The 15,362-nt window shown below is 34.7% G+C and overlaps 1 protein-coding gene across 3 annotated transcripts; it reads left to right on the top strand.

Moving 5' to 3' along the window:
• The first annotated feature begins 10,719 nt into the window (after positions 1 to 10,719).
• On the top strand, positions 10,720 to 14,612 carry LOC107433215 (protein FAR1-RELATED SEQUENCE 11). Of its 3 annotated transcripts, none has more exons than XM_016044477.4 (5): positions 10,720 to 10,986; positions 11,173 to 11,349; positions 11,768 to 12,744; positions 13,010 to 13,453; positions 13,546 to 14,612. In XM_016044477.4, the coding sequence occupies exons 3-5, from the start codon at positions 11,776 to 11,778 to the stop codon at positions 14,425 to 14,427; spliced, it is 2,295 nt and encodes a 764-aa protein (XP_015899963.2). In that variant the 5' UTR covers positions 10,720 to 10,986; positions 11,173 to 11,349; positions 11,768 to 11,775; the 3' UTR covers positions 14,428 to 14,612. The 3 variants fall into 3 exon arrangements, with proteins under 3 accessions (XP_015899963.2, XP_015899964.2, XP_015899962.2); XM_016044478.4 differs by having other exon boundaries at positions 11,701 to 12,744; positions 13,010 to 13,390; XM_016044476.4 differs by having other exon boundaries at positions 10,721 to 10,986; positions 11,701 to 12,744.
• The last annotated feature ends 750 nt before the right edge of the window (positions 14,613 to 15,362 follow it).

Below are 15,362 nucleotides of genomic sequence, written 5' to 3'. Positions count from 1 at the left end.
ACAAAGTGAATTAGTAGCTATTTACCAAAAAATAAGTGAATTAGTAGCTAGTAGTAGTAGTGGTAGTAGTGCCCTGTACTATTTGTCCTCTTATAAACTCTTTTTGCGACAGCTGTCACTCTTGCACTTAGCCCTTCATATGCCTTACATGTCGACATTTCATTCGCCCTTTCAATTTTTCAAAGTATGGTTTTGAGATTCTACTGAGTTTTTTATTTTATTTTTGGCCCTTTAATAACTAGCCCAATTTATGAAATATATATAGTCGTGGACAGTTTCATTAGGTGACAGCTCCTAAGGTGGCCCTCAGCGATTAACAATATTCGGTTTGGTTTGGAGAATTTTCTTCCTCTTTCAGCTAAACATTTCTTCTTCTTTTTTTATTTTTTTTTTCTGCTTTTTTCTTTTTACTAAAAAGCATTCAGTTGTAGTAAAATAATATAGCTAAGCATTATATAGAAATTTTCACATTAGCATCCATCATAATCTGTTTTTAAATTATTTCAAAAATTGATATATATTTAAATTTATATTTGAAATTTAAATGAATTCATATAAAATTCACTTTATCCCTATAAAATCCTAATATGTAGCTAGACAATAGTTCAACATTATATTTCTAAATCTTTGTCATTGGATCAATTCAATTACTAATAATAAGAAGATTTAAGAGTAAATATATCAGTACAATTTGATTAAAAAAAAAACTGTATAAGTGTATATATTCAGGTAATAATTGTTGTAAAAGTTTATCTTACAATTTGTTTTTTTTTTTTTTTTAAAAGTTCATTCTATAATTAATTAACTGTTAAGTGCTATATTAAAAGTTTGTTGCAATAAACAAAACTAGCTTAGTTAGTCGGTCTATGCCATATTAATTGAACAATAAAGTTTCGATAATTCTTTTTTTTTTTTTTTTGGTGAAAATGAAGCTTCAATAAATTGTTTGCAATAAAGGGTATATTTATGTATTTTCATTTCTATACATACATATACTTTAAAATGGAAATGTATTCTGATAATATCAATTATCAATTGGTTTTTAGAAACTTAGAACTCAAATAAAGGAGAGAAATCATTTTTTGTCGCGTACGATCCTAAAAGATAGAAACACAATGAGCGTGAAATTTTTTGTCGTTTTCCAAACACAAAACTAGGATATTAGATACATACTATATGGCACATTATCCAATTGGGAGGGTGTACAAACTATTCCCACTTCCGACACCTAAAACTTTACAGCTTGTCCAATCGCAACCACATATTGTCATCAATGTATATTTGAAAAACATTTCATTTGGATTACAAGCTTAATTTGTATAAACAAGGAACAGGGTAGTCTACTAGGTTAATTGTCACTATAGTTAATACATAAAGTTGCAGTGTTTCTAGCTACATATTTTGAAAGGCAAATATTATCGGGAAAAAAAAATTAAAAATTAATTACATTTTGATATTTTCAATATTTTAAAATATTATGATTTAAATTAATTTTTAAAAAATATTAAATTTTTAATTTTATTGTACATTTGTCCCATCTTCAATTTGGTTCAATTTATCGATAATAATTTACCCCACTTATCTATTTTCTTGTCATTAATCAAAATTATAACTTTTTTCTCTTGCAATTTTTTAGTCAAATCGGAGGTTGAATAAATTGAAAATTAAAAATACAAATTATTATTTTTGAAAGTCAAATGTTTAAATTATAAATTCCAGAATCTTATAAATTAATTCAAAATTAAATTAATAAAAAGACCATGATGGTTAATAGGGGGGTGTCGGCCATTGTAATAAGCCGGGACGTATTTCTATTCCTCCTAGGTTTCGATGATGACTGTCTCCCGCTATATGCCAATACCTCATTTGACTTCTCTCTCCCTCACGTTTTGTGGAGGTCCTATGAAACACCACTTAATGTGTATAATCTATTTTGAGGGGGCTACGTTATTGGCTCTACGAGATCCTTGTGAAGCATTATCATTATAATAGCTTTTTCAATTATCAACCTTTCCCATCAAAAATCAATCTCTTACTTAAAACATGGTTGACACAAACATAATATATATATACATGTGAAATTAATTATAAATATGATGATGAGGAAAAATAAGATCTTTAATAAGTAAGAATGAGAGAAGAAAAGGGAAAGCAAACATCTTAATTGAATTAATTGTATTATTTTCTCACCCATATCTCTTCTACCAACTACACTCTAATGTGTATATATACATATATATATATATATATATATATATATATATATATGTGGGTGTGTGTGTGTGTTGGTACGCAAAGAATTTGATATGCATGACAAGCAATATGAATTATGCATGATAGATGTCCTAATATTATAATTGATGACATGAACCGGAGCATGCGTCTTGAAAAGGGATTAATAAAATTTGAGCACCTTTTTATTAAGTTGTATGTACTAGTACTGTATATCTTGTCTTTAATACCAAGGAACCGGGTACAATTTTGGTGGCAATCCAATTGGCCATAGATTTCTGATGAAGACGACACAACCCCAAAAAGAGAGAATCAAAATTGCTGGGTAGGGGCCGGAAAGGGGGTTGCCCCAGAATGTAAGATTGAAACAAAAAACAGGTTCAAAACTAGTAATTATTTGTGCCTAGTTGAACAAGCAACTCCACTCATCCATAAAAACAAATAAACTATTGCTCATTTGTTAAATCATGTCGCTCTCCAACTCCTGTCTTTGATTATAACTGCTATTTGACACCTCCCTGGGTTTATAATTAAAACCCCCAACCATTTTGATGACCATTACCATCTCTCTTTCGAGCATATTCCAGTTCTTATCCACTAAGCCCCTTTTGGCATTAATTTCTATCACATATATATATATATATATATAGATGTAGGTATAATTAAAAAAATAAACAAACTAAATATTTTCATTTGGTGAAAATTTTAATAATTCTATTATTATTGTTATTATTATTATTATAATATAGGAGTTATAGCCTTTTTTTTTTTTTGTGGTAATTCTTAAAATTTCACCCTTTTTTCCTTGACCTAACTTGTAAATATATTGCCTGGAATAAACCAACTGGCGGGGCTTCTCAATGAGATGAAGAACTAATAACGGCGTCAAAAAAAAAAACAAAAAAAAAAAAAATTGTGAGTTTCCATTGAAAAGTGTAATTAAGAATATATTTGAAACAAATTAACAATATGAATGTTGTATGAATATGTATGTGAGCTAGGCTGATATCTTTCTGATATATATAGCTAGCTAGCAAGCAGGGGCCTTAATGTGGATTACAGATATGCAGAAAATGTGACATCCAAAGATTACCAAATCACAAGAATGGTCCACCAGACTCCTCTTCGTCACCATAACATTTGGCTTTCCTATACCGAAATTTACACATAGAAGAGCTAGGCTAAGACCCTAAGCCATTGGGTACATTTTGTTTGTTATGGCAATTAAAGATCAAATATATATATGTACATGCACATGTATCGAGCCTTGCCACTGACTTTGCAATTTGCATCGATCTATAATGCTTTTGATAGCAGTTTTGAACATACACGTAGGAATCTATGTATATTTAGCTATCTGCAGCGGATCTTAGGATTTGTAATTTTGTGGAAAGATTTTTATGGATCAAGTTCTTTTCAACAATATTGGAGGTGCATATAGCTTCTGATGTAACTCTATATGATAATAATTCTGACCTTGTTCGTCCATGATTATCATAATAAAAATATACCTAATACCTAAGATCGAGTCATATTTACAGTCACAACATAATCATTATTATATGTAAGCTAATTTGTACATGCATATCGAACTTTGATGAGAAAGAAATTTATAGAGTTTTATATATTTATAGAGTTTCTCTCTTCTTTTCTCTCTACCAACCTTGAACCTTTGATCTCGATGATGTGGAACCGACCACACTCAACCATCATGACCAAAGCAGGTTGGTTATTTATGGAGTTATACATATATATGTCTTTCTTTCTTTTTTTCTTTTTTCGTTTTTTACTTTTTTTTTAAACTAAGTTAATGACAAATAACTAAAAGAGAAAGGGGTTATTAATATTCTTACCAATCAATTACTTGTAAAAGTCCACGGCTGCCCCTGTATCTTTGTTGAAAAAGATCAGATTCCTTTTAGATTTTGGATTTTATACAGTAATGACAATGCAGAATATTAACTTTTAGAAAAGGATGAAAGTCTTTTTCAGACTGTCCAAATAAGATGTGTGCTAGAATTTTTTTTTTTTTTTTTTTCTTTTGTTTTCTGAGGACAAATGGGTACTAACGGCCTCAAAAAGAAAAGCTACCCACAAATTAAGCAATAAATTATTTTAAAACGTTAGATTTAAAACTGCATTTTTGGTTCATTAAATTCCTATATAATTTATTTTTTCTAACTAGAACATTAATATATGTCACTAAATCTATAATTTAATCATTAGTTAATTTTTTAAATTACTATCTATAAAGTGATTTAAAACTTAATAAAGGTCAATTTGATGCTAAGTGAAGAATTCAAATAATATTTGATACTTTTGTATTGTAATTCGATGACGAATATACATTGATATGCAGCATACCTATACAGAACAAAGAAACCAAACAAGAAAATAAATTAAAGAAAGAATTTTTACGAAAATTCCCTTATACACATAAGATTTCCTTGTGCAACAAGGCAACCAATGGCTCTTTGCCTTTTTAACAGATTCTTGTCTTTGTTGGAATTGTTTCTTTCCTTGTTTGTTGATATGAATCCTTGAATGTTTCTTCCCTTATCTATTGTCCGTTGATGATGTGATTGACAAATCATTTTTATCCTTATTTGTATCCTTATCATGCCTCCTCAAGCTTGTGATTGCTGTGGAAGAAAGCACTCCAAGCTTGGTTCGAAAATGACAAAACTTGTCGCTAGTTAAGGGCTTTGTGTGGACATCAGCTAGCTGAAAGGATGTGGGAATGTATCTGGTTATTAAGTGACCGACAACAACTTTTTATCAAATGAAATGATAGTCAATTTGTATATGTTTGGTACAGCCATGGATGATCGGATTGATAGTCATGTGGAGAGCATTGACATTGTCACAAAGTAAGTGTGGTGGTCTATGTAATGGAACCCCAATGTCACGAAGAAGGAAGCTAACCCATGTTAATTCAGCTGTAGCAGTGGCCATAGCTCTGTATTCAGCTTCAGTGCTAGATTTTGCTACTGTCGGTTGCTTTATGGAAGACCAGGAAACACAATTTGCCCTAAGAAAAATACAGTAAGCACTGGTGCTACGACGTGTGATGGGGCAACCTCTCCACTCTACATCACTAAACCCTGATAGATGTAAGGAACTTTGGTGAAGATAACGTAGGCCATAATCCATGGTGCCTTTGAGGTAACGAAGGATTCTTTTGACTAAGGTACAACATGGTGGGAGCTTGAAAGTGTTGACACACCCTGCTCACGGCATGCACAATATTTGGATGTGTGAAGGTCAGATATTGGAGGCTTCTGACCAGGCGCGTGTATTTGGTAGGATCCACTTGAAGATGATCATTCTTTTGAGCAGTGAGCTTCGTAGCCATGGGAGTCTTAATAGGTGTAACTTCAATCATATTGGCTTGAGTGAAGAGGTCATGAGTGTACTTGGTCTGTGTAAGGATAATGCCTTCTAAAAAATACCGAGCCTCGATGCCAAGGAAAAAGTGAAGGTAGCCAAGATCTTTAATGGAACATTCATTGCTTAAGGTGGAGATTAGCTGATTAACAATAGTGGGGTTGTTACCTGTCAAAAGCAAATCATCAACGTAGACAAGAAGCAATACAGTAAAGGCATTTTGATGAAACACAAATAATGATGGATCATATTTACTACAAGAGAAGCCAAGGGAAAGCAAAAAGTGAGACAATCAAAAACCAAGCCCGAGGGGCTTGTTTGAGCCCATACAGAGACCGTTTCAAAAGACAAATATAATATGGAAGAGTTGGACAGATAAAACTTGGTGGCTGTTCCATGTAGACCGTTTCCTTGAGTTGGCAATGTAAGAAGGCATTTTTAATGTCCAATTGTCTAATTGGCCATTTGCAAGTGACAACAATGGAAATAATGAGTCTTACTGTGTTATGCTTAATAACAAGACTATAGGTTTTTTTGAAATCTTGGCCCTCAATTTGAGTAAATCCTCTAGCCACCAGTCGTACCTTCAAACGTTGTATGGAACCATCTTCCTTAAACTTCATTTTATCCACCCGTTAGGATCCAATGACATTAGTGTGGTGTGGTCGTGGGATAAGTGTCCAGATGTCATTGTTATGTAGGGCAGTAAGCTTCTTTTGCATAGCTGCAAGCCATTGTGGATGTTTGAGAGCTATTTTGAGAGACGTGGTTCGATGGTTGCAGTGAGTAAGGCCATTTGAGAAGCCAGAGTGGGATTGTCTTAGAGTTTTCATCTTGTGATCATATGGTAAGTGTTGTTTGCTCGTCGTGTATTTGTTGGTACAACAGCTAGTATCTGCAAATCAACAAGGAGATTATTATGAATACATTCAAGATTGGTAATGGTGACTCAATGTGCTACTGCATTGTCATCGTTTGAGATGGTTTCTGAACCCTCTGCAGCTGGTTGGTGATGCTCAACTGTGGAACTATGAAACTTTGCTGTGGAATTGTTGGCAGAATTGGTTGAACTTGTGTCTTGATGTGCAACTGGTTCTGTACATGCTCAGTCATCATATTGTAGACAATCTGGTGTTGTGTCAAACTGTGTTTCCTGATTTTCAACTGGTTATTCACAGACACATTCATCTGATTGTAAATAATCTGTTGGTGGTTCAGATTGTGTAAGATCCTGAGTGTCTTGATGTAGCAACTTATTTTCCAACTCTGGAAAATTAACTAATTCAATCTGTTGATGCTGGTTTCTGTCAGAAAGTTTATAGGGTAAATGTGTTTCATCAAACACTACATGTCTAGAAATATAAATTCTGTTTGCAGAGGAATGTAAACACCTGCACCCTTTATGTTGAGAGCCGTAACCAATAAATACACATGGTAATGTTTTTCATGAAAATTTATTCTTACCATTGTCTAGCAGATAGGGACAACACCTGCAACCAAATGCTCGTAAATATGCATAGTTAGGATGCCTTTTAAATAATCGATAGTATGGTGTGTCATGTTTTAAAGCATTTGTAGGCAGCCGATTTAGAAGATACGTGGCAGTTATAAAGGCTTCAACCCAAAGTTTTAAAGAAACATGGGCATGGAACATCATAGTGAGTCCCATTTCAACAATGCTCTTGTGTTTTCTTTCTGCAACTCTGTTCTATTCTGGTGTACCTGGGAAAGATATTTGATGTAAGATTCCACTTTTATGTAAATGTTGTTGAAAACTAGCTGATTTAAACTCACCACCTCCATCGATTTGAAATATTTTTATTTTATGATCAAACTGATTTTCGACAAGTTTCTGAAACTTAAGAAAACACTTGAAAAAATTATTTTCTTCTTTGATAGATGTAGCCATGTATACCTGGAAAAATCATCAACAAACACAACATAGAACCGAATATTTTGAAAGGAGATTGTTGGGGCAGGTCCCCATAAATCATAGTGGACTTTTTGTAAAGGAAATTCAGATATTTAATTCGATAAACTAAAAGAAAGTTTGCAATTCTTTCCTAGTTAGCAACTCTCACAAATTCTAAAACTTTTTGTCCAACTAGAAACATTAATATTATTATTTGACTGTAAAATTTTTAAAAAGTTGTAATTTGGATGTCCCATTCTTTGATGCCAAGTCTCTAAGGATGCCTTTATTGTGGTTAAAGCTTGATGTTCTTCTCCATCAAGGATGTAAAGCTTCCCCTTTTTATGGTCCCGTTGCTAGAGCTTTGTTGCTGCAATCCTTTATGACAAAACCATTAGAAGAAAACTCAAAGATACAATCATTATCTTTGGTTAGTTGGTTGACAAACAAAAGATTTTTCTTTAATTTAGGAACTACCAGAAAATTTTTAAGATTTAATTTACCCTTGCTGGTTTTGATAGTTGAGTTACGAATATGAGTTATTGGGAGTCCACTTCCATCTCTTATAAATATATTATCAATACCTCTATAGAGAAGTAAGTTGTGAACCTTACCAGCATCATTGGTCATGTGAGTTGTGGCACCTAAGTCTGCGTAGAATTTTTCATCATTCTCGTTGAGTTTTAGAGCTGCTAGTGCTTTTGGTATGTCCTTTTCAGAGTAGGAATGATCAAACATGTGCCAGCAATCGATAGCAATGTAATTTGGTTTATCACATATTTGACAAAAGACCTTACCTTCAGATTTCTACTGCATGCCGTGACTGTTAGATGTTTGCTGATATGATTTTCTTTTATCTGCAGTTCTAACCTACCTTCCTGCTGGTGCAAATCCTTTTCCCTTTGAGTTGAATCTACCACCATAATTACCACGTTCTTTTCCTCTATCACGCTGACCAAAGAAAGCACGATTTTGGCCTAACTCTTGTTGTCTGGTTTCAGTCTCGTGTTCAATTATTTGTTCATAACTTTGTAATGCCAGAACAAATTGATTGAAAGACGGATAAGGTGGTTTTGTTAACATGGCTATCTTGAAGTCCTTATAGGATAGTCCAAGGCCTCTAGCAAAGGAGAACACTTTGTCCACATCTGAAACAGGAGCACAAATAGCACTAAGGTTATCACAAACTTGTTTAAACTTACCTTGGTATTCATCAATTGAGGAAGAATCCTTTTTCATGGAAGCAGGCCGATCCTTGAGAAGATGTTCTTGTTGCTTTGAGGTAGGAAGCAACTGATCTTCTACTGATTTCCACAGGGAGTGGGCATTATCTATTCCCACATTCAATTTCAAAATATCATTTGACATTGCACCAAGCAGCCAGGTTGTCAATAGCCCATCGTTGTTAATCCAGTTGCTGTGATGTGGATTAAACAACAATATTTCTTTTTCACCCAACAAGAACTCACACGGTGGTTCAGAACTAGTAAGATGATGTAAAATACCAAGGCTCCGAACTAAAGGAAGCATCTGTGACCCCCAAAGAAGAAAATTTGAGTTGTTTAGTTTCACTGAAACTAAACTTGTACATTGATGAAAGGCTTGAATTGTGAGAATGGGTTCGGTTTGGACAGATGTTTTCGAGGAAATTTTGGAGTGTGGTGTTGTTTGATTCTGGGCATCCATGATAGAAGTGTTTGCAAAAATTGTGTGCTCTGATACCATGAAGAATTCAAATAATATTTGATACTTTTGTATTGTTATTCGATTATGAATATACACTGATATGCAGCATACTTATAAAGAACAAAGAAAAAGAAAATAAATTAAAGAAAGAATTTTTACATAAATTCCCTTATACAATTAAGATTTCCTTGTGCAGCAAGTCAACCAACTCTTTGCCTTTTTAACAGATTCTTGTCTTTGTTGGAATTGTTTCTTTCCATGTTTGTTGATATGAATCCTTGAACGTTTCTTCCTTCATCTATTGTCCGTTGATGATGTGATTGACAAATCATTTTTATCCTTATTTGTATACTTATCACTAAGATCATCAAATTTAAACTAATACTAATATGAATCTAACTCTCTCTCTCTATATAATATATATATATATATATAATTTTCCTGTGGTGCATTCTACCAGGTATATACTATAAAAAAAATATAATACTTAATGTTAAGCACGCATGTTATATTGCATCTCTAACATGCACCATGACATATATGTATAATTGACCATTTGCAGGTAAAGTTCATATTTAGTAGTTTAGGAATGAGTAATTTGTTTCTTATGTGAAGCATGGGACGTAAAAGGGGCTAATATTGTCTCTTCATTAATCCTAATTACTTTTCCATGCCATAAAATTAGCAAAGACTTGGTTAAATTACTAATCCGAACTTAGTTTAGAAGCTCTAATTATATATCATCTTTAACACTTGGATATGGATGGCTGCAAAAGAACATGGTAATAGAGTGTTAAGCTAGCTCAAGTCCTCTTTCGACATGATTGGATTTTTATAGAGAGTTTTAGTAATTTTTACGTAAATTTTGAAAGTCCATGCACCAATTCCCAGGTAATTAGTTGCAAACAATGCATAAGCTTTTTCATACTTATTTATTTATTTTTTGGCACTTGAAAGGTAAGTTTTAATGTTGGGAGAGGTTCAAAGCCTCCTGACTTTTGTCATTTTCAAGGGCAATATAGTAGAGCTTTGGCCAATCAAATACTGATGAGCCTCTGGACCCCACCAATTCTCTAAAATCAAACACCTTTACCACTACCCTAAATAGGAATGAAAATTTCTCTTTATTATTATTATTATTTTTTTTTTATTTTTTTTTTTTGGTGAATAAATTTTCTCTTTATTTGCTTATTCTGAATTTAAGCATCTGATTCACCCCAAATATTTACTACCACTTGGGTTTTCCCAAACCCAACTTTTCTTTTTGCTAATCCGATATTTGGACCAAGACCATGTACAGTTCAAGAGCCCACAATATATCAACTAAGAATGGGCCTAAAAATGGGCTTATTTTCGACTGCTATGCCGACAAACCAAGTAGCAATTATCCATGACTGAGGCTTCCTCTAATGTGCCCCATCCACCATAAAGCGTATTTCTTATGAACAATAGCCAATCGCTGCATTCTGTGCGCCACCTGCGCATGTAAGCCCGCGTCGCGAACGAACCACTGTTATATTGTTGTTACTTCACGGGCCCATCAGAAGCCCGCACGTGCTCCTTTTTGATCCGACGGTTAATAATCGTGGTATGCGCTCGTTAACCTCATGTTTCCACACCGCGCAGGATAGCCCTTCTACTCTGTAAATGGTTATCGTTCTCCATAGGATGCGCGTTACCCTCCCTTCCTAAATTCTACCCGCCACTTTCTCAGTTACTTTGGTGTTCATTTCTTTAGTGACCGTTAAAAAACACACACGCATCTAAAGGTAAGTCATAAGTTTCAAACTTTGAAAATTTACGGTAATTTGTATTAATTCGTAATAGAAATCTGGATCATTTTCCAATACATGATTATTCTTTGTTATTTGGTGTTCTGGATAGGATTTATTCTCTCTTTTTATTACTTATTTAGTTCCCCCCCTTCTCTTCTTTTTGGCTTGGTATGTGTTCAGGTAGAGTTGAAGATTTGTTTGGATCTCGAAGAGGTTGAAGAGAGGTGGATTACATTTGTGGGATGAAGAAGTCTGATGGGTTGGTTTGATTTACCGGCAAGAGACCAATATGAGATTGTATGAGTTCGAAGGAATCCGAATGAGTTGGAGATCATAATTGCAGTAACAAATTTTACTGTAAGAAATTTTACTTTCTGAGAAATTTTCTTAATTTCACTTTAAAAGTTTCTGTTCCTGTCTTCATTCATTTTAGATTGTAAAATGGAACTTTGGAAACGCACAAAGGAAAATTAAAAACCGACCACTTTTTGAACTTTTAAACTTATTAATCTCCTCCTTTAAGATAAATAATAAGTGAAGCACTTTCCCAGAAGAATCACTAATAAAAGTTTGTAGTTTTCTTAGAATGGTGGTTTTGTAAAGGAATTAAAATGTATATATTTCCCTGTTTGTACCGATTTTCCTTCTGTATTGCCTATATTTTTTCTTTGGTAGTTAAAGAAAATTGATGGCAAGTCAAAATTTCAGGTTTAGTTCTCTTCTGAATAGACCATTTTGAAGAGTTTTTTTGGATTAAGTTTCCTTGATGTTTTAGAGGGAGGAATGTCTGAGGGAACGAGTCTAATTATCGAATCTTCGGAGAATGGCACTGATTTGTCCCAAGATGATATTGGCACAATGGAGGAAACACCTGAGGACACAATTTTGTCAAGACAGACTTCTGTAAACCTTGTACCCTTTATTGGCCAGAGATTTGTCTCTCAAGAAGCTGCATATGAATATTATTGCACTTTCGCAAAGCAGTTTGGGTTTTCAATCAGACGTAATCGTACTCGAGGTAAAGATGGGGTTGGCCGAGGAGTTACAAGAAGGGATTTTACTTGCCATCGAGGTGGATATCCACAGATGAAGCTATCTGAAGATGGGAAGATGCAGAGGAACCGCAAATCATCACGATGTGGATGTCAAGCTTATATGAGGATTGTTAAGAGGACACATTTCGATGTCCCCGAATGGCGTATTACAGGCTTTAGCAACATCCATAACCATGAATTGTTGAAATCAAATGAAGTGTGTCTCCTTCCAGCCTACTCTACCTTGTCTCCCGATGATAAGAGCCGGATTTGCATGTTTGCTAAAGCTGGAATGTCTGCGAGACAAATGTTAAGATTGATGGAACTAGAGAAAGGTGTTAGGCTAGGTTGCTTGCCTTTTACAGAAGTTGATATCAGAAACTTACTACAATCTTTTAGAAATATTGATAGGGACAATGATGCTATTGATCTCATTGCAATGTGCAAAAAAATGAAAGATGAGAACAGTAATTTCAAGTATGACTTTAAAATAGATGGCCATAATAGGCTGCAATACATTTCATGGTCTTATGCTTCATCTGTTCAATTGTATGAAGCATTTGGAGATGCAGTGATTTTTGACACGAGTCACTGTCTGGATGCCTATGATATGTTGGTGGGCGTTTGGCTTGGAGTAGACAATCACGGAATGACATGTTTCTTCGGTTGTGTGCTTCTAAGGGAGGAAAATATGCAGTCATTTTCTTGGGCACTGAAGGTAATGGACTAAAATCATCTCAGTCCCCTCGTGGAAGAAAGACATTCTTATGTTGTTTTGTTGCTTGGAGTGCTAATTGCTCTTTTGCTTTACTAGATATGATGAAAATTGTATATGATTAGATTTGGTAAGGTGGGGTGAGGTTGAAATTTCACCAATTGAATTTCCTATGTGGGTAATTAAATTTGATCCTATTCTCGCTGAATCTGTTTCATCTATGGTTTTCTGTTTTCTGATTATTCCTATTGTGTATGTTCTAAAACAGACATTTTTGGGCTTCATGAAAGGAAAGGCTCCACAGACAATACTAACTGACCACAACATGTGGCTTAAGGAGGCAATTGCTACTGAAATGGCTCAGACAAAACATGCCTTTTGCATATTGCACATCATTGCGAAGTTCTCAGATTGGTTTTCTGTACTGCTGGGCTCGCGTTATGATGAGTGGAAAGCTGAGTTTCATCGGCTTTATAATCTGGATTCGGTTGAAGATTTTGAACAAGAGTGGAAAGAAATGGCTAATAATTATGGACTTAATACAAATAAGCATATTATCAGCTTATACACGTTACGAACATTTTGGGCTCTAGCATTCTTGAAGCATTACTTCTTTGCAGGAATGATGCATACATCTCAGACAAACTCAGTTAATGCTTTTATCCAACGGTTTCTGAGTGCACAGTCTCAGCTAGATCGTTTTGTAGAGCAAGTGCTTAACCTTCACCAACTAATTTGTGTTTGTTTATTTGCATTTTTTTGTTTATTCATTCAATTTTTGTTTCTTTTACTACTTTTGAGCAGCTGGCTGATATTGTAGAGTTTAAGGATCGAGCTGGAGCAAAGCAAAGAATGCAACAAAAAGGGCAGAGATTCTGCCTTAAAACAGGTTCACCAATTGAATCACATGCTTCCTCTGTTCTTACTCCTTATGCCTTCGGTAAGCTCCAAGAGGAGCTCATTCTGGCTCCGCAATATGCATCTATTCTGGTAGATGAAGATTGTTTCCAGGTTAGACACCATACTCAGATGGATGGAGCCTGGAAAGTGATTTGGCATCCTTGTCAGGAACACATCAGCTGTAGTTGCCATCTGTTTGAGTTCTCGGGCATCCTCTGTCGACATGTTCTTCGTGTCCTCTCAACCAATAACTGTTTTCGCATTCCTGACCAATATCTACCACTCCGTTGGAGGGGTTTGAGTTCATCTTCCACTAATGCATTTCAGCCTATGCCTATAAGAGAGCATTCAAGAAAGGTTCAGTTTTTAGAGTCTCTGTCTTCTGCACTTGTCGCGGAATCAGTTCAATCGGAGGAGCATCTTGATGCTGCTTGTGAGCAAGTTTCCATGGTGGTATCACATATTAAAGACCTTCCTAAGGCAGTGCATGGTGCAAATGATATTCCAAACGACATATCATATAATCGCCCATCTGACTCATTGATTCTACAAGAAGTGGAAGATGCAGATGGAATTGTTAATTTTTCAATTGGAAATCCTCATGAATCCATCACTCTAGGAAAGCTTAAAGAAAAAAGATTAGGAGTTGGAGACGATACTAGTAAGAAGCGAAGGCATTGTTCAGGGCTTTGTTGTGGTCACTGTGGCCAGTATGGATATGATGCATCCGAATGTCATATAATGGGAGGTGATAACTTGAATGGGGAAGCCCTAGGGTACTTGTAGAATGTGTAAAAATGGTCTATTTTTGTCTGAAATATTGTCTTATTCTTATGCAACTATTTTTCCTTTAAAACTCAATTTTGCAAAATTGTTTTGTCATTCCCCATTGGAACAAAAATGTAACAGAGATCTGTAAATAAAATACCGTATGGCTATATAATCGGTTCAATCCTAGTGTTGATGAACAATTGGATTTACATATCTCTAGACTGTTTTGCTTATGCCCTGTCAAACACCATTGCAAGCCATCCTTGATATACAAGTTATAACAACTTCAGGGATACGAATAGCTACTGTTGAACATCTTGATAATTCTGCAGAAAATACTTGGAGACCATTTTAGACATTAGAACAGTACAATATGCTCTGCTCAAAATTGTTGGATTTAGTTAGTTGCTTATATATGGATACAACTCTTGCTTGAGTGAAGCTATATATCCAAATAAAAGATTTCTGTATTTCAAACTTCATTTAATTTTGGACTCACTATCTTTTAATTTTCTACTCTACAAGCCCAGAATTCAAATTCTTTCCAATATGGTTCTGCCTGCCCCTTTGTTTCTGTTTTTAAGTTATTTCATTAGACCCTTCAATATTGCTCACTTTTCCCACTATGGGCACATTAATATGTTTATTCTTTCTTATACAACATTTTAGTACATAACAATCCACAGGAAAGTGGTTCACAACATTGATTTTTAACGCTCAAAATGACACCTGACTTGTACCTATTTCTGGTGAGTCCTCAGCCAATGAAACCTTGCTCAGTCTGCTTGGCAATTGTCTGATAATGCAGTTTGCACTTCTTCTACCTCCAACCCGGCGATGTTGCGACCCAAATAGTGCTCTTTTTGCGAGGGCTTTCTCCATATTGGTACTAGCTGCCCCTTCTGTATTTGGCTTTCTTTCTTTCAGATTCAATTGGTTGCTGCTGGTGC

Source organism: Ziziphus jujuba, chromosome 11 (assembly GCF_031755915.1).
Source record: "Ziziphus jujuba cultivar Dongzao chromosome 11, ASM3175591v1".
NCBI lineage: Eukaryota > Viridiplantae > Streptophyta > Magnoliopsida > Rosales > Rhamnaceae > Ziziphus > Ziziphus jujuba.
The sequence above is the reverse complement of the archived record's forward strand: the minus strand, read 5'-3'. Positions and strand labels throughout refer to the sequence as shown.